Source organism: Cotesia typhae, unplaced genomic scaffold, assembly GCF_013202065.1.
Source record: "Cotesia typhae breed Kobodo isofemale line unplaced genomic scaffold, CoteBio_Ctyphae contig_44, whole genome shotgun sequence".
In the NCBI taxonomy this organism is placed as follows: domain Eukaryota; kingdom Metazoa; phylum Arthropoda; class Insecta; order Hymenoptera; family Braconidae; genus Cotesia; species Cotesia typhae.
The window spans coordinates 5709799-5729399 of NW_027423753.1; the positions used below are offsets into that span (position 1 = coordinate 5709799).

Genomic DNA, 19601 nt, shown 5'->3' on the forward strand with positions numbered 1-19601 from the left:
CGACAATTATATTAAATTTAGTGATACTGAAATTAGCGGTCAGCTGTCAATTTAAAAAATTTTTTTAAACAAATTAATTACAATAAAAAAATGCTTCTAAAAATTTTCACTTGCAATTTTTATTAATTTTCACATGTAAAACTTTTTAATTTAATTTTTTTTAATAATTTATGACTTTTAATTTAGCTGTCACTTGACAATTTTTTTTATTTTTTTTAACAAAAAATTTGTTCTAAAAAATTATTTAAAAAAAATTACATTTTTAATTTATTAAAATTTCTACAAGTTCATTTCTTAATAATTTTTTTTTGCTGTAATTTATTTATTAAAGAAAATTTTTAAAATTTGTCAAGTGACAGCTATAAGTTTAATTTCATTGATAATTTAATTGCTATAAAATTATGACATTAAAGTTAGCAGTCACTAGAGAATTTTTAAATTTTACTTAACAAAAAAATGATTTTTAAAATGTCATTAAAGTTAGCCGACGTTCTAAATTTTTTGATTTTTTTTAAATAATTTAATTAAAATAAAAAAATATTTTTAAAAAATTGCACTTGTAGTTTTTGAAGTTTTTTACACGTGCAAATTTTTTTTTTAATTTTTTGTGATAATTTTTTCAATAAAAAAAAATTCTAAAAATTTTTAACTTTATTTTCATTTTTTAAAAAATTAGGTTTTTAATTTTTTTAAATTTGTAAATGTCAAATTTTTTTGCCATAGTTTATTTGTTAAAAAAAAATTTCAAAAATTATTAAATATCTGCTAAATTTATTTTTATATAAAATTCTAAAACAATTTTTAAAATCTGTCAACTACAGTGTTATTAAATTTAGCTATGACATTAAAGTTAGCTGTCACCTGACCAGTTTTTAATTTTACTTAACAATTAAATTTATTATAAAAAATTATTTTAAAAAAATTGCATTTTTTATTTTTCTAAATTTCTAGATCTCAATTTTTTTTTTCTTATTTTTTTTCCCATAATTTATTTGTTAACAAAAATTCTAAAAATTATCAAATATCTGGTAAATTAATTTTCATAATTTACAATTTTTTAAATTTTCTTTAATGAATAAATTATGGCAAAAAAAATTATTTAAAAAAAATGGACTTGTAGAAATTTAATAAAATTAAAAATGCAATTTTTTAAAAATAATTTTTTAGAACAAATTTTTTTATTAAAGAAAATTAAAAAATTGATGACATTAAAGTTAGCAGCTACTTGATAATTTTTTAATTTTACTTAACAATTAAATCTTTTTTGAAAAACTATTTTTAAAAAATTGCATTTGCAATTTTTTAAAATTTCTGAAAATCAAATTTTTTTTCTCATTTATTTTTGCGATAATTTATTTGTTAAAAAATTCTAAAAATTGATAAATATCTGCTAAATTACTTTTCATAAAAAATTGTCGTGACTAAAAATTAATTAAATGTAATTTACCGACATCATCATGTCAGCAATGTAGGTGCCTGCTTTGAATTTTTATCATTTTGTACAACCACCAGGCACCAACATCAAAATACCCATAACACGGCCCTTGGAATCTTAAGATCAAACAGTGACACTGAAAATTTATGATATGAAATAAATACATACCTATAAAAAGAGTTCATTGAATCATGGAAGACGCAACAGTAACTCCAGCACCTGAAAATTCTGGTAATTTTTTTATTTTCTTATTATTTTATCAATAAATATGTTATTGAGGTTGTTATTATTGTTGTTTTAATTTATTCAATGAATGCGTTACTTTTTTTTACAGTTAATCAAGATGAACTTATCCTTCAACAACAACGGAGCATCGAAAAAGAGGTTACTGTCTTTCATTAATTTTGTCTAGACGATATTTGAAATTTATTTCTATTCAATTATATTTACTAGTTATTCTTATTTGATTTTCGTGTGTTGTTGTAGATATCGGAATCAATACCTCTTATCGGTGAGAAAGAATCATTGAAAGGTCTTGAACGCGAGTATGAAGAAGACCCAGTGTATTTGTCAAAAGCTAAAGTCTTAGGAGAGAAATATTCATTTATAAGACGTACCAGACCAGATGGCAATTGTTTTTTTCGGGCATTCAGTTACGCTTATCTTGAAAGGCTGATCAATAACAAAGAGGAGTATGATAAGTTTAGGGATCTTGCTTTTAAGAGCAAAGACAATTTAGTTGCTCTAGGATTCCCTAAATTTACTGTTGAAGATTTTCATGATACAGTGAGTTTATTTATTTATTTTTATTGATCATAGAAATAATTCTCTTTTTTACCACAAATCCAAATGATAACAAAAATTGTAGAGAAAACATAAATTAAATAAAATTAAAGTAATAATAATAACACTGAAGTTGACAGATATTAAAAATTTTTTTAGAATTTTGTAGCAATTAAATCATTAAAAAGAAATTTAATTAAAAAGTTTCACATGTGAAAATGAATAAAAATTACAAGTGAAAATTTTTAGAAGCATTTTTTTATTGTAATTGATTTGTTAAAAAAATTTTTAAAATTCACAGCTGACCGCTAACTTCAATATTATAAATGATAATAATAATAATACTATAAATACAGCAATACTAAAACAACTAATAATAAAAAATTAATTTTATCTATTAGTTAGAAATAAATAATAAAACCTATTTTAAGTTTTAATGTTGGGCTTGTTTATTGATTTGATTGATTATTGATACTTTCAATATGCTTGATAGAATTAAAAAAAAAAACTGAATTTATTTATTATTTATAATTATTGAAATTTTAGCATGAAATACTATCAAGTTTTATTCAATCGTACTTTAAGCAATAACGATGAATAAAAAATATTTGTTTTAGTTTATGGAAGTTATTGATAAAGTCGGCGGTGATACTGAAACCAGTCATGCAGAGTTACATAAATTTTTTAATGAACAAGGATACTCTGATTACGTCGTTGTATATCTTAGATTAATAACATCTGGTCAATTGCAAAAAGAGGCGGATTTTTATCAGAACTTTATTGAAGGCGATCGAACAGTCGTTGAATTTTGTCATCAGGTAAAATGAGTGCTTATTATATATATTTTGTTAATAATTATTGTAATTAGTCAAATAATAATAATAATAATAATAATAATAATAATAATAATAATAATAATAATAATAATAATAATAATAATAATAATAATAATAATAATAATAATAATAATAATAATAATTTATTTATAAATTATACAGGAAGTGGAACCAATGTACAAAGAATCAGATCATATTCATATCATCGCAATGAGTACAGCATTAAATACTGGAGTGCGAGTAAAATACATGGACCGTGGTGCAGGTACCGAAGTTGTAGCCCATGATTTTCCAGAAGGTTCAACGCCATCAGTTCACTTATTATATCGACCTGGTCACTATGACATTCTATATCCCTGATAATGATATTAATAACGTTAATAATTATAATGGTGGTTTATTAATGCTGCTTAATCTAATCAATTTTTCAAATAAAACCATTTTTTTTCGCGATAAATTTCACTTAATTATTCTATCTAGAAAATCTATTTAGAAGCACATTTTAATAATTCATTTTTTTATCAATAAAGACAAAAAAAACTAAATACTAACATAAATATCCGAATATTGAATAAATTTGATGTAATAATTGATTTTTAATATCCATTAGTTATTCTACATAAACATAAATTAATAACATTTATTTTTAAAGCTTCAAGTGGAGGTAAACTATAATTATTCATCACAATACTAGAAGATGACTAGAAAGTTGGTCCCAGGGTTCATTAGCATAAGTTAAATAAAAATAAATTAACACTGATTCAACCCTGCTAGATAAATCTTGTCATTAGAGTAAAAAAAAAAGGAAACAACAATATATTATATTAAACCCGATTTTCACTGAGCATTGACAAATAATAAATAATTCAATTTGTAGCTGCCACTCTATCTGTATTAAGTCTCTCATCACTTTGTCCGGTGTGACTAGCCATAGAGATTAAACGAGATTAACTCCTCCTGCAACGAGGTCCTCTCTAACAAGTGGGAGAACAGGGCCAGCGGCGACTCTTCTGAAAGCACAAGCACAAGTATCGTTATATAGCTAAAAGGACCATTCAAAGTCCGAGTTAGTTTTCTTTACATTAAAACAACGAGATTTTATTTGTTTTACGAACAATTGTGAAATAAAGACTAGACTAATAACGAACGAGTGCTCGTTAAATTAAAGCTCTAGTTAGCTTAGCTTCAGCCAAAAATACTCACTGGGTGTGTATTAGACCATGTATCGTAGGGCCCAGCATCTGATGCTGGGGAAGAGGAGCTGGAAGGATTGGTGGTCGTCGAGAAGCCGTGTGCTGTCGAATTGATGATCCTATTAGGTGCAATTGCGGCACCTGAGCAACCGTGTGTACCGTCGGCGCAGCCAACAAATTCAACTGACTTTGATGTAGTGCTGCCGATGTTTGATTGGAAACCATTCCTACTTGCTGATGTAGCTCTTTGTGCTGAGCAGCACGAGCTCGTGCCAATAGTGACATAACTGTTCGTTTAATTGGCGACATGGCTGGTCGATTTCCCGATGAGATTAGCGGTCGCTTACGGCATCCTATCAATAACCCATTCGCTATAAATTAATAGAGTATACATGTAAGGTTTGTTCATTGTGGTCTGGCAACCTGCTCCAAAGCAACTACTTGTTTACCTTGGCTCTTTTGCGTTACTCCAAGCTTCGAGGAAGACTCCTGATCGGTGGTAGTACCGTTTCCGTTTCCGTTCCCGTTCGTCGTACTGGAAACCGGAGAGGCTGCCGGTTCTGACAAAGTCTCTTCGGGACTCGACGGTAAGTCTTGAGGATTATTTTCCGTGTTGTTCATCATTTGCATTTCCCACATTTGTTCTTGTCTTATGTCGTCGTTGTAATCCTAAACACAAGTGTCAAAATTTTATTTCGAGTAAGTTTTCTTTATTAATTAAGGATTTATATAAAAATAAAATTAATAGCAATCACTATGTGACTGCTGTGACTTGTCAACCATAAATATATAAAATTTTGTTTTATTAAATAATGACTTTTGTTAAAATCCCGATCTTAAACTCATCAAGAGCTTTCATTTGAGTACCCACATACATTTTGATATATTTTTCATATATAGATAAGTTCTCTGTAATTCTCTGTAAGGATGTTTTTTGCTGTCCCAGGCATGTTTTTATTAGAAAAATTGTTATTTTGTAACTAAAAAAAATTTATTACGAAAGTAAAAAACATTCTATTTGGAGCATTGAAAACTAAAATGAAACAAATTTAGGTTTTTTTGCTATAAATTCGTAAACCACCGAAATAACAGTGCCCTGGGCTGTCTCATTCCCAAAATTGAAACTTTAAAATTAAATTTTAAATTATTCGTCCATAATGTTTATAAACTTAATTAGTTTAACTAAACTAACAATCTTCTTCAATAAAAAGTACCGAAAATTAATTTGTTTCATTAAATTCATTAAACCAAAGTTTGTCCCAGGCGTTTTAAGAACAGTCCTCCTACCAGAAGTTCAAAGCCAAAAGAAAACCCAGCGTGTTATTTTACCTTTTGTAAAGTTTAGAAAGATCTAATTAGCCTTAAGTTAATAACCATAGGGCTGTTAGCGCTTTATCGCTATTTTATTTAGTGTCACAAACACCGTTTGTGCTGGAAACATGTTTCTGGGCCACGAGAAACTCAGTCCCCTGGCAACTATTTTTATTTATAATTTATTTATAAAATTGGATCCATAATTCTTAATATTATTCTAATTAATGTAAATATTCATTGAGAACTTGAAAAGTTGAATGCATTGAAATAGTTTGCTTGATTTTTCTCAATTTGATAAAAAAAAAAAAAAAACAGTTCCCTGTAATGTTATATGACAAAAGATACACAAATATCGAAAAAACAAAAATTTGAACGCGATGTCAAATGGCGGTTGCACATGCGCCCCATGATTTAGCGGGAAGAAGACCGGGAGCCCGGGGCACGAGGCCGGTGGGGACCAGTGCAGCCAGATCGTGCGATTTTTTTACCCCCTCTTTAGCGTCGCGCGCGCCAGGCACACAAGTAAGTGATGCCTGTCTGTGAGTCGGAAAACCGAGCGGAGCCGAGGGAGTCCGAGAAAGGTGAACGAATCGAGGGGAATAAGCCTCCTGCCACACGAAACAGAGGAATAACTCACACAACAGTAGCTCCCTGTTCGTGTGAAATTCTCAGAATCCGATTTCAGCCGAACATACAGCGGGAAAAATAATACTTTAATTTTTATTAAAATAAATAAATAATGCTTTTTGTTAAAAATATGTAGGTTTAATTTTTTTCTATATAAAAATAAATTTTTTTATCAATAAAAATTAAAATACAGAATTTTTTTCATAAAAAATCATTGTTACTTTTTTACGCTGTTATTAATAATAATTTATTATTAAGTAATAATAATAATAATAATAATAATAATAATAATAATAACTGTTATTATTTTTATAAATAATAATAACAATGGTTATTTATAATAATTATTACTAATAATTTTGGTTATTGGGAATTCCCAAACGCAGTTTTTATCTTAGTTTTCACATTTTACCGGCAAGACCTGCGATGCCTGCGCGGCGTAAGTGTAAGCTTACGTCGACAGAACTTTTGAGATCGAGTCCTCGCCCAAACAAATTTTTTTTTAATATTTTTTTTTATGTTGCTACAAACAATAATAATAATAATAATAATAATAATAACTGTTATTATTTTTATAAATAATAATAACAATGGTTATTTATAATAATTATTACTAATAATTTTGGTTATTGGGAATTCCCAAACGCAGTTTTTATCTTAGTTTTCACATTTTATCGGCAAGACCTGCGATGGCTGCGCGGCGTAAGTGTAAGCTTACGTCGACAGAACTTTTGAGATCGAGTCCTCGCCCAATCAAATTTTTTTTTTTATATTTTTTTTTATGTTGCTACAAACAATAATAATAATAATAATAATAATAATAATAATAATAATAATAATAATAATAACAATGGTTATTTATAATTATTGCTAATAATTTTGGTTACTGGGAATTCTCAAACGCAGTTTTTATTTTAGTTCTTACATTCCATTGACAAGACGTGCGATGGCTGTGCGGCGTAAGTGTTAGCTTACGGCCACGAAGCTTTTGAGATCGAGTCCTCGCTCAATCAAATTTTTTTTTTTCATTTTAAGTATTTTTTTTTATGTTGCTACTAACAACAAAAATAATAATAATGACAACTGTTATTTTTTTTATGAATAATAATAACAATGGTTATTTATAATATTTATTACTAATAATGATAATTATTACTAATTATGATTACTAATAATTAATTAATAAAAATCTACAATTGTAACTGATGAAAAAATGTGATTTTTATTAAAATAAAATAATTAATGTAGTGGCTCTTGCCATTGCCTCGAGGTCAAGCGTCTGACGATCGCGCGCTCAAGCCTTTGACAGCGTTGAGTCGTCGCGCGCGAAGTCACGTCATTGTCAATGAAATCAACAATTGTAGATTTTTATTAATTAATTATTAGTAATCATAATTAGTAATAATTATCATTATTAGTAATAAATATTATAAATAACCATTGTTATTATTATTCATAAAAAAAATAACAGTTGTCATTATTATTATTTTTGTTGTTAGTAGCAACATAAAAAAATACTTAAAATGAAAAAAAAATTTGATTGAGCGAGGACTCGATCTCAAAAGCTTCGTGGCCGTAAGCTAACACTTACGCTGCGCAGCCATCGCACGTCTTGTCAATGAAAAGTAAGAACTAAGATAAAAACTGCGTTTGAGAATTCCCAGTAACCAAAATTATTAGCAATAATTATTATAAATAACCATTGTTATTATCATTATTATTATTATTATTATTATTATTATTATTATTATTATTATTATTATTATTATTATTATTATTATTATTATTGTTTGTAGCAACATAAAAAAATATTAAAAAAAAAAATTTGGTTGGGCGAGGACTCGATCTCAAAGTTCTGTTGACGTAAGCTTACACTTACGCCGCGCAGCCATCGTAGGTCTTGCCGATGAAAAGTGAAAACTAAGATAAAAACTGCGTTTGGGAATTCCCAGTAACCAAAATTATTAGTAATAATTATTGTAAATAACCATTGTTATTATTATTCATAAAAATAATAACAGTTATTATTATTATTATTATTATTGTTTGTAGCAACATAAAAAAATATTAAAAAAAATTTGGTTGGGCGAGGACTCGATCTCAAAAGTTCTGTTGACGTAAGCTTACACTTACGCCGCGCAGCCATCGCAGGTCTTGCCGATGAAAAGTGAAAACTAAAATAAAAACTGCGTTTGGAAATTCCCAGTAACCAAAATTATTAGTAATAATTATTGTAAATAACCATTGTTATTATTATTCATAAAAATAATAACAGTTATTATTATTATTATTATTGTTTGTAGCAACATAAAAAAAAATATTAAAAAAAAAATATTTAAAAAAAAAAATTTGTTTGGGCGATGACTCGATCTCAAAAGTTCTGTCGACGTAAGCTTACACTTACGCCGCGCAGCCATCGCAGGCCTTGCCGGTAAAATGTGAAAACTAAGATAAATACTGCGTTTGAGAATTCCCAATAACCAAAATTATTAGTAATAATTATTATAAATAACCATTGTTATTATTATTTATAAAAATAATAACAGTTATTATTATTATTATTATTATTATTATTATTATTATTATTACTTAATAATAAATTATTATTAATAACAGCGTAAAAAAGTAACAATGATTTTTTTATGAAAAAAAATTCTGTATTTTAATTTTTATTGATAAAAAAAATTTATTTTTTATATAGAAAAAAAATTAAACCTACATATTTTTAACAAAAAAGCATTATTTATTTATTTTAATAAAAATTAAAGTATTATTTTTCCCGCTGTATGTTCGGCTGAAATCGGATTCTGAGAATTTCACACGAACAGGGAGCTACTGTTGTGTGAGTTATTCCTCTGTTTCGTGTGGCAGGAGGCTTATTCCCCTCGATTCGTTCACCTTTCTCGGACTCCCTCGGCTCCGCTCGGTTTTCCGACTCACAGACAGGCATCACTTACTTGTGTGCCTGGCGCGCGCGACGCTAAAGAGGGGGTAAAAAAATCGCACGATCTGGCTGCACTGGTGGGGACGCCATGAGCGGCAGTTGTATTGGGACTAGTGACTAGTGCAATATACCTGCGTTCTCTCTGACAAAGAGATTATTCCATTGTGTTTTATTATTTGCTAACGTAATTAATCATCAGTTAATTATCAGTTCTTATACTTAATTAAATTCATTGATTCGACATTTGTGCATTAATTTTAAACTTAATATAAATTCGTGGTAAAATATTTAAGACGCTAATAAAAAGTACGTCGTACTTAGCGTTTAGCATCGCGGCCATTGTCTTCAATCGCGTGATAAATTAGACGCAATAAATTATCATTGTTAAAGGTTTGTCAAGAATCTTCAATTCAGTTTCATAATATTCAATTATAATTAAAATCATTGTTAATTAGTTATATTTTTCAAGTATTAATTGAATTTAGTCAATCGTAATTATTAACTTAACTTCATTGATGTGCTTTATTTAATTAAATTTAATCGTGTTAATTGTTAAATTCAAATCAAATTTACAAGAAACAAGTACATTAATAAATTCATATATTTAATAATTTGTTGAGTTATTCAGAAAGTAATTTAAATTAAATAATAAATTCTCGCGTAAATTAGAAAACTATATTCAACTACTAATTTAAACAAAATATTCAAATCATTTAAATCAAAATAATTCGATCCTCTCGGATCATAACATAACTTGATCCCACTGATCAAGGACTCGATCCCAGCGATCAAACTTACAACACAACTCGATCCCAGCGATCAAATTCAATACTTGAACCTACTGGTTTTTTTCAAACCATTTTAAACACACAGTCAATTCTCTTCCGATTACAAACACACGATCCTTTCTGATCATAATTACATTTTACATCTCTACTGAGATATCAACGGTTGACGGTTAACCACAATACCCTAACGGCGGCTGAGATCTATTCTCGCTCCTCATTGCACAGCAGTGCAAACATATATACATTTATATCAACACACACATTCATTCACATATCTCTCAACTGTAACCACTTCGAGGAGTTTTTTCTCTAGCAATTGCTAGAGTTTTCTTCTCTTGGGGAATAAATTAATCACAATTGTTCACCCCAACACCGAGTCTTTTATTTTAAACAGATAGATCCTGAACCAATTCCTAACTAATCAACTACATATAGAAGAATTACGGAAATTCTCCTTAGTGGAGAATTTGCGACAATACAAAAACGTCAATATTTCACAAGTTAAAAGGTAATTTTATAATTATGTATCTATAGATAGAGCATTTTCGAATGCAGCCTAAATACTTATCAACGTAAATTTACTATTGGTGAGAATGATATGAAACCATGAAAAGATTTTTCCAACGATACCAAATTAAACCATAAAAACCTATGTTATTATATAAATACATTGACTACAAAATTTAGCTTATTCTTCTAATAATATAGATTAAATAAAAAACTTACAGGTACAAGAAATCGACGAACTTCAACAAGAGCGTAGGCAATCCGAGCATGTGCTTCTGCTGGAGTAGCAAATGCGCTAATTTCAACATGAAGATCTTCGCTGAGGTGGGAGAATTTCGGGTCACCACTAGCTCGCAGCTCCTCCTCCTGGAGAGTGTACCCCAAACCAACACCGATGGATTAATTGATTAGCAGTACTTAATTAAACGATTAAATATGTAAATTGTTTAAAGGAGGTAGTACTTTGTGATACAAAGAAGATTAAAACTAGTAACGGAAACAGCAAAGCTGCTGCGTACTCGAATGGGAAATTTGGAGTTGTTGATTCGAGTAAAACGGTGTTTGTTTTATACACCGTGTATACACTTACTTTACTTTACTTTACTTATATTTGCACACTATACAACTATATGTATACTTAAAGTATATATATATATATATATATATATATATATATATATATATATATATATATATATATATATGTGTGTGTGTGTGTGTGTGTGTGTGTGTGTGTGTGTGTGTGTATGTTTGCCACGGATACATGCTTAATGCTTTGGCTACTTCATGACCTCTACTCCTGGAATATCTTTTGACGAGACGTACGGCTTTTAATTAAAGAAGTCATTAAAGTCGCATCGTCGAGCGAATCTCAGCAGCATACTGAGCACCGGGCTGAGTAAACCTACAAGTGCGTTCACCAGCATTTATTATGATACTGGTGGCTAGAAAGTCGCGCGACACTTGAAGATACATATAAAACAAAAAAGATAATAAAATAAAAATTAAAATGGAATTTAAATATTGTAAATGTTACGAAAAATGGAATAACGTAAAAGTAAATTTTTTTATGATTTAGCTTCAAAGGCTCTTGACACGAGTCTCGACTTTGATTGTAGAATTTAAACTTAAAATAAAAAAAATAATTTTTTATCCCTCTTGACTGTATATTTTTAGTATTCTCTTCACTAAGGTAATATTAGATTTATTTACCTTTTGACGATCTTTTACCGAACCGCGACCTAAAACAGCCATCTTACAGCCACACTCTTCTTGCAAACGTTTCAATGAGTTGCCCTTTGGTCCTAATAATTTCCCGACGAAATTAAACTAAAGTAAAAATAAAATTTAATTATTAAATCATTTATTCTTGTATAAAATTCCATTAAAATAATTGAGTTTTAATTGAAAACGCAGTGAATTAAATTAATTGAAAGGCCGGAAAAAAACTAAGACGACATTTAATATAAAATGTATAAAAATAAAAATAAAAAACTGTTAAGTTAAGTATCAAATATAGTATTTTTCACCTGACCTTCGGGTGATCCCGAACAGGGACCTGTACCCTGACAGCAACTTTGATTGGCTTATCTCTGGTAATGTCGACCATTCTTCGCTCCACCCCATCGCAATTTCCTCCCGCAGTAACACCGCGAACACCTTCGCTACCACTAGACCCGCCGGCACCCCCAGCAGCATTTCTCCCGGCGCCACAACTGGAATCTGAAAAGGATCGTGTGTGATTACGATATATACAAAAGCTCCTGAGAATATAACTATGATACATCAGTTACTGGATCTTGCAGTACACCTTTTACTTATTGGACTTTCAGTAATACTCCTTTCAACAATGTCCTTTTGTAACACGCTTTCCATTATAGTAGGCTATATACCACTGCATATTCTTCGTTTTCCTATAGTACTACTATGTCTTCTCAACCGCACACACAACAAATAACCCTAAGAAATTGCTTTGTAATTTTCAGGTCGCGTGTACATTTTATGTTTGATTGAACAAAATCAAGAAAACTAAATAATACTGATGCCGATAGATAAAAAGATTCAACACGGCGAAAAAAACATAGGGATTTTTCCTATTTTTGTATAGGAAAAATTCCTATGTTGACATAGGAGTTTTTCCAATGTTAACGTGGAAATTTTTTCTTTATTAACATGATAGAAATATCGATGTGACATAGGAAAAATTCATTTATCACTAAAATTTACGTAACTTAATTTAATAATTAAGTTACAAGTTATGAAAAAAAAAATTTTTTTTTCAATTGAAAAAAAATTAAAATCGAAAAAACACCATTCTAAAATTTTCAGGCTATTTGTAAAAAATGTCAAAGTTTCATATGAAAGAAAAAAAAAACAAATTAAAAATAGTTATCTTCGAGAAATTCGGAGTTTTTTCGGAAAATCTAAAAAATAACGATGAAGATAGGTTTGAATATTTTTTTTTTTTTTTTTTTTTCCAAAAAGAACATTTAATAAAAAAAAATTTTGAAAAACAAAAAGTCCTGATAAGTCAATTTTTGAAAAAGTTATGGCAATTTTACTCTTAAATTATCTGAAATTGCTCGAATAAGAAAATTTTTATGTAAATTTGTAATTATTAAATTAAGTTACATAAATTTTTCCTATGTCACATGGATATTTCTATCGTGTTAATAAAGAAAAAATTCCCATGATATCATTGGAAAAATTCCAATGTTAACTAAAAAAGAAAAGAAAAGAGAAAATAAGAAAATATAAAAAGATAAATTTATAATTTATATAATGAGATTGTGAAGCTAAAATTTTAAGTGCATGACAATAAAGCTCTGGAAGAATTAATAAATTATTTCCATCGACATATGCACAAACGCTTAATTATTAGCGAACTATATTAAATTTAATGATATTATAGATGACCTCATGAAAGCAACAGCGTAATGATATATATATATATACGAGACACCTACATATAATACATAATATATAACAATATTATAGATATTGTGTAAGATGTACATAATATATTGTTCTCAGATGCACCAGAGCGCCTATTAATTATCCTAATTAAAAAGGGTTATGAAGAAAAGTTTATGCAGTAATTAAGAGCAGTAATTATCAGTAAAGAGTCATAACTAACTGGTAAAATATGTTGTCATTATTTGTGCATCTACAAACTGGCAATTATTATGATATTAAATCGAGAAGAGTGTAAGCGGAAGAAGAAACTTATTGAAGTTTTGGACCGAGCAGAAACTTTGTCGAAGAAAAGATGTTATAGGACATAAGACATAAGACATTGGAAAGTTACAACACGATATAATAAAAAAAAAAAAAAAAAAAAATTTAAGCCTCAGGGGACATGACAAGAAATACTTCAAACTTGTTGGATCTTTTATACTCATTTTTTTGATAACAAACTTTACAGTTTTACATTTTAACAGCAAGTACTTACAAATACAAATAACAAAACTTTTATTAATGTATTTTTAAGCGCTTACCCTGGATATTGTACGACATTTGGAAGGTTTATATTTAAATCCACGGGCATCATTAATTATTATTCATTACGGATGAACTTTATTAGTTTTTAATAAACCGTCACTTGGTGATTATTAACTTTGTCAATGTAACTTTAGTTATAATTTTAATTTTTATTAATTTAATTATTTATTTAATGTGTTCAGATTTAATGAAATTATTTATTGTAAGCACACAAATAAAAAAGGGTTAATTATTCGTTGAAAAGGGTAGTATAAGAACTCACCCCGACGGAAGTTCTGACACGACTGAAAACAGAAACTGAAAGCCCGTACCTGAGGCTGCCTGTAGCATTGGAAGCTGAGGGAAGGAGAAACTGAGTGAGAATCATGCACCAGCCCAAAAAGTAAAGCGAGATAATAGAAAGAGAAGTTTAATAAAAATAGTTTTAGAAAAATAACGCGCCTTAACCGTTAATTCATTCAGTATAAAGTCTTAATTATTTTCACTGCAGCAAATAAATCTCTAATCGATCGGCGAAGCTTTTATCACTGGCTCTGTCTGTGTTGGTTACCGAAATTATTGGGAAATGCTCAATAAACCAAAACAACCATGTATCGGTGTAACACGTGAAATGCGAATGTCAAAGCTTGCGTGCTTTTTACAAACAACTATTCTTATGTATTGCCCGGACTTATGTATTGCACATTGCATATATTCATACATTACCTCGGTTAAATTACAATAGCTTTATGACTGAAATCTGAATTGTTGACAATCGTCGCTGCTTGTATTACCACATAGATTGTTTTTATATCCATAAATTGGGTACCAAATAACAAACAGTTGGCGGTAATTATTTTTTAAGAAGAAAATAAATGTTAAAAAATTACTAGTTATCAAAGTTAAAATTTTTCTGCTGTAAATAATGCCGAGTACGTGATTATTGTTAATAAGTAGAAACTAAAGTAGATTTATGCTTTAAACGTGAGACTTATATCGGATCATTCCTTATTTGTCTTAATTATCAAGTTCGTGCTTCAATACAAAATTTTTCTGTATCGATTATTTAGCGATTGGCAAGTGGGTTAATAATAAATTTATATGGAAGATACTTTGAGACCCCTTATACAGTAAAAATGGTGATTCTGTAAATAAATAAAAGTACCAATCATTTTTTAAGTAAATCAATAGGAGAATGTGTCGATTAAGTTAAACTTATAGATGGCTTTTTATTTTAAATCTTCGTACTAGAAACGGTCGAATTAGTTTTTGAGTACTTATAAAGTCTGATAAAATAAAAATATTAGTACATTTACCGATAATACTTGTCAAAGTTTACTTACTGATTTAAATTAACGACTTTGGAGCATTTACTGTATGATTTATCAACTTTCAACGTTTCGTGGTTTTCAGTTAAATGTATATCCATCACTCTATTGATGGAACCCGTAAGTATGTTCTCAGTTTTTTTGTTTTTTTTTTGTCGGATTTCACGTGGTAAAAAATTACTAGTCTTCAGTGTTTTGTGAATTATTAAAGATGTACATTTTAAACAGTAATTGTATAAAAATTTTATAATATACAATTGAGGGTGTAGTCTAGTTGGTAAATTTCGAAAATTCGATTTTTTTTACATTTTTCGAATGTATATATACACGGAAAAAAATAAACTGTAAAATTCACTCGGATTCTGGTTAATTTTTATGGTTTCAAACAGTAAATCGGACATCGAGGTGACAAAAATATAAATATTACAGAACTTAATGTAGAAAGTGTAAAAGCCACAATTTATAATTTAATATCGAAAATAAGTGATTAATAGCGGTCACTATAGTAAACAACGACTTTCTCATCTTAAAAAATTACAGTTTCAAACAGTAAAAATTGCTGTTTCAATCCATACGCTGTACTGTGAGGAAAAAGGGAACTTATATCAGGAGAAGAGGGTCTCATTCTCGAAAAATTTAACATTTAAAACAGTAAAAATTTTACTCTTAAAATATATATTTTACTAGTTCAAGCAAGTCAATAATTTACTATTTTATTTTGTAATTATTGACGTTGCTTGTATTAAAAATTTAGTAACTGTATTTTATACTTTTCACATATCATGCGATCATTTTTTAGGTACCAAATGATAAATATCCAAGTCAAAATTTTTAATTATTATACTTTAACATTTTTGACATTCACATAGCGAATATTACTGTTTAAAATAGTATTTTCTTCCATATTAAGAATAAATTATAGAATTTAAATGATAAATATTACATAGTAATTATTAAAATTGTGACTTTACTGTTTGAAATGGTAATTTATAGCAATTGATCATTACTTATTATAAATCGACTATTATTTATTACAGTTTACTTTTTTCAATGTATCTAAGAATTCCCGGGGATGTGTTAACTGTTTCGGGCAAAGGCTCGCAGATTAAATTTTGGTAAGATTTTTTATTAAAAAAAACTTAAAACGTATTTTTCTCAAAATAGACTACCATCATGTTAAAATATTGATTTTAACTATTATTTTTACAAATAACAGTAAAAAAAAATTTTTTTTCAATTTTTTCGGTTTCTGTTACTTAAAATTAACAACAATTGCTCGAAATTAAAATTTTGTAGAGACTATCATACCAAATCTAAAACACTTTGGTTCTTTTGATTTACATAAGCCGTTGCCGAGATATCGTGTAGGAGCCGACCTGCCTCCAAATTATGTTGTTCTGTTTGAGTACAAATTTTTTGTAGAAAAACTGAAAAAAATTTTATTTTTATATATTAACATTTTATTTATCATAGTTAGATAGAATTATTTAGGAATTGTACAACAATAAGAACTATTTTTAACAATTTTATCATCACATTAATTTCAATTAAACTGTATCTTATTAAGTAGGGGAGGGTGGGGCAAGACGGCCCACCTGGGGCAAGAACGCCCACCTCAAAAATTGACCAAAAATTTATTTTTCTAATATTTTTTCATTATATTTTGGAGGTGGGCCATCTTGCCCCACCCTCTCCTAAAGCTTTATTATATAGCACTAATTGACACTTAGATACTTCATGCTAATACTATTTTGCAATAGGTTCTAAATTTAATTTAAAATTTAACTTTATTCATCATCCCTAATAACATTTTATAAGCATATCTTTCATAGTAAATTTACACGGAAAAAAGAAAACTCGAAAAATTACAGTATATAATGTAACATGGCGCTTCGTGATGAAAAATTACAGTTTCAAATGTAATTATTACAGATTTTATAAGAATTACATTGTAGAATTCAATATTTACATTGAAAGCTCTGAATATTAAATTAAAAAACTGAATTTAGAAAAATGTTATTTCAAACTGTAATTTTTTTAGTTTTGATTACCTAGGGACCGATTTTACATTTTATATTGTAATTTTTCGAGTTTTCTTTTTTGCGTGCACGCGAAAATTCCCAGAAATTGCCTATTTCTTTAGTCGACGAACTAAACTACACCCTAAAGTTGTTGATTTTGCAATTGAAGTGCAATCTATATTAATATTATAAAGAGAAAAAATTTGATTGTTTGTTTGTTTGTTTGCATTGAATAAGCTCCGAAACTATACTGAACCGATTTGAAAAATTCTTCCACTGTTGGGAACCTACACTACCCTGGGTGACATAGGCTAAACAGAAAAAAAGGTTCACTTGAGCCAATAAAATATTTTTCTTCCTATTTATTTTCTTGAGCGAAAAAAAATTTTTTTTTTCGACACAATAAATTTCATTTATTTCAACAAATTAATTCTCTTGCTTTAAGAAATACGTATTTTGATCCAAGAAAATTTATTTAAGTCAAGAAAATCTTCTTGTTTTGAGAAAATTCAGCTTCTTGCTCCAAAAAATTTTGTTCTTGATAGAAGTAAATTTTCTTGCCTTAAGAAAATTTCTCTCTTGCTCCAAAAAATTAAATATCTTAATAGTAAATTTTCATTAATATTTTTATTGACTGACATGTCAAATGGGAGGATCAAATAATATTGAATCATTTTTTTTTATTCAATATGTATAATTGCACGCTAAAATAATATAAAATGGGCATCAAATATTCAAGAGAAAAATTTTCTCGAGGTGAGAAAATTTTTTTCTTCGCTGAAGTAGGTAGTACTGCTTCCCTAAAGTATCTAAAAATCTTGATCAAGTATAAAAATTTATTGTATCAAGCATTTATGATAATTTGAATTAAGAAAAAATTACTTCGACCAAGAATAGAATATCAAGAAAAATTTTTACTTCAGCCAACACAACTTCGGTCTTCCTTCAGGCACCCGAAAATTTTCTTGAGCCAAGAATTTTATTCTCCGGTCAAGAAATTTTTCTTTCTGTGTATATTATATTTTCAAATTTTTGTTGAATATCCTTGAGAAGCCGAGGCAGGCATAATCGAAAAAAACTATAAAATCTTATAGACATCAAATTAATGTCATAAAATGTATCATTTCTCAGTGAATGTTTTAAGCTGACAATATTTCATTAGCTAAAAAAGTAATAACTTTTTATTGTATGACATTAAAGTTAGCAGTCATAAGAGAATTCTTAAATTTTATTTAACAAAAAAATTAGTTCCAAAAAATGATTCTTAAAAAATTGGATTTTTAATTTTTTAAAATTTCTAAATGTTAATTTTTTTTTGCCATAATTTATTTGTTAAAAAAAACTCTTAAAATTATTAAATATCTGCTAAATTTTCATTTTTATTGAATATTTTTTTTTTAATTTTATAGAAGTAAATAAAACATAATAATTGATTGAAAGTTGGAGCAAACTTTCCGACTTCCAGGTCCTAGTTATAATTTTATTATTAATTGACTAATTTAAAAATCTAGAACTATAAAATATTGAGAAAAATCTTTAAAAATAAATATATTGTCGGTGAATACTGATGTAAATTCAATTATATATAGAAATCAATAAATTGTAAAAAAAAAGTCAGTTAAATTAATCCTTTTTTTTTGTACAGGAATGGATAAAACGAGACATGAATTATGGGAAGGATAATGTTGGTCGTCAAGGATATTAATCCAACGAGGACTTTTAATAATTACTAGCAACACCAAAGAGGGAAAAATGAGTTATATAGATATATCATAGTAGTTATACAATCTATTTACCTCAAGTGTCATTAACGTTGTTTACAAGGTATATATTGTTATTATGAATAGAAATGTTTATTGGTGAGTGAATCTGTTCAACACGGCTTGCTGCTTTACATTGTTTCAACCCCATCGTTGATTGATATGTCGACTTAATCCGTAACAATAGATTACAATCGAATATATATCTACATATTTATAAGTCTCGGTACACAAATATAGATGTATATCATGTATGAATGATACGTAACATGAAATAGAGTACTCAATTAGCAATTCAACACTAATTAAATAAATTTTTACTCGTCAATTATTTGATATCATTAAAAATTCGATAATTAATCAAGTTTTTTTAGATCGAATCAGTGAGGCTTATTTGTACAGGATGAACCAGTGAGGGAAAATTTAATTTAATACAGAGAAAGCTCCTGGAATTTATTAGAGACTTTGATAATTTTATAATTATCCTCTGAGTGAAAATAATCCTTTTGACAAACAAATATTTGAAGCTAATTAAATTTTATTTGGTTGCTCCGATTTAGCTCAAATAGAATATTTATTTGGTTA

General features: G+C 28.1%; 2 protein-coding genes and 2 long non-coding RNA genes across 4 annotated transcripts; 3 read left to right on the plus strand and 1 right to left on the minus strand.

The window, feature by feature from the left end:
- The first annotated feature begins 1514 nt into the window (after positions 1–1514).
- Positions 1515–3647, plus strand: LOC141529049 (ubiquitin thioesterase otubain-like). The gene is made up of 5 exons (XM_074245395.1): positions 1515–1666; positions 1770–1819; positions 1922–2221; positions 2836–3036; positions 3217–3647. Exons 1-5 carry the CDS (start codon positions 1627–1629, stop codon positions 3412–3414), a joined length of 789 nt encoding a protein of 262 aa, XP_074101496.1. The 5' UTR covers positions 1515–1626; the 3' UTR covers positions 3415–3647.
- A 151-nt stretch (positions 3648–3798) lies between these two features.
- On the minus strand, positions 3799–12454 carry LOC141529051 (uncharacterized). Its single transcript, XM_074245397.1, has 6 exons — positions 11962–12454; positions 11640–11756; positions 10647–10793; positions 4697–4916; positions 4258–4600; positions 3799–4064 (listed from the first exon to the last, which is right to left on the minus strand). Exons 1-6 carry the CDS (start codon positions 12211–12213, stop codon positions 3992–3994), a joined length of 1152 nt encoding a protein of 383 aa, XP_074101498.1. The 5' UTR covers positions 12214–12454; the 3' UTR covers positions 3799–3991.
- On the plus strand, positions 8859–19552 carry LOC141529055 (uncharacterized). Its single transcript, XR_012479508.1, has 3 exons — positions 8859–9522; positions 18902–19080; positions 19382–19552. It is a non-coding gene; the product is annotated as an uncharacterized LOC141529055 (long non-coding RNA).
- Positions 9534–11594, plus strand: LOC141529054 (uncharacterized). Its single transcript, XR_012479507.1, has 2 exons — positions 9534–10428; positions 10649–11594. It is a non-coding gene; the product is annotated as an uncharacterized LOC141529054 (long non-coding RNA).
- Positions 19553–19601: the final 49 nt, after the last annotated feature.

Bases quoted from the DNA above. Each gene is read 5' to 3' on its own strand.
- LOC141529051 (XM_074245397.1), bottom strand. From the start codon at position 12,213: ATGTATCATAGTTATATTCTCAGGAGCTTTTGTATATATCGTAATCAC. The intron at 10,794-11,639 runs GTAAATAAATCT...TACACTCTCCAG, and splicing joins CGGTAAAAGATCGTCAAAAG to GAGGAGGAGCTGCGAGCTAG. The intron at 4,601-4,696 runs GTAAACAAGTAG...GGTTATTGATAG, and splicing joins AGTAACGCAAAAGAGCCAAG to GATGCCGTAAGCGACCGCTA.
- LOC141529049 (XM_074245395.1), top strand. From the start codon at position 1,627: ATGGAAGACGCAACAGTAACTCCAGCACCTGAAAATTCTG. The intron at 1,667-1,769 runs GTAATTTTTTTA...TTTTTTTTACAG, and splicing joins TCCAGCACCTGAAAATTCTG to TTAATCAAGATGAACTTATC. The intron at 2,222-2,835 runs GTGAGTTTATTT...TATTTGTTTTAG, and splicing joins TTGAAGATTTTCATGATACA to TTTATGGAAGTTATTGATAA.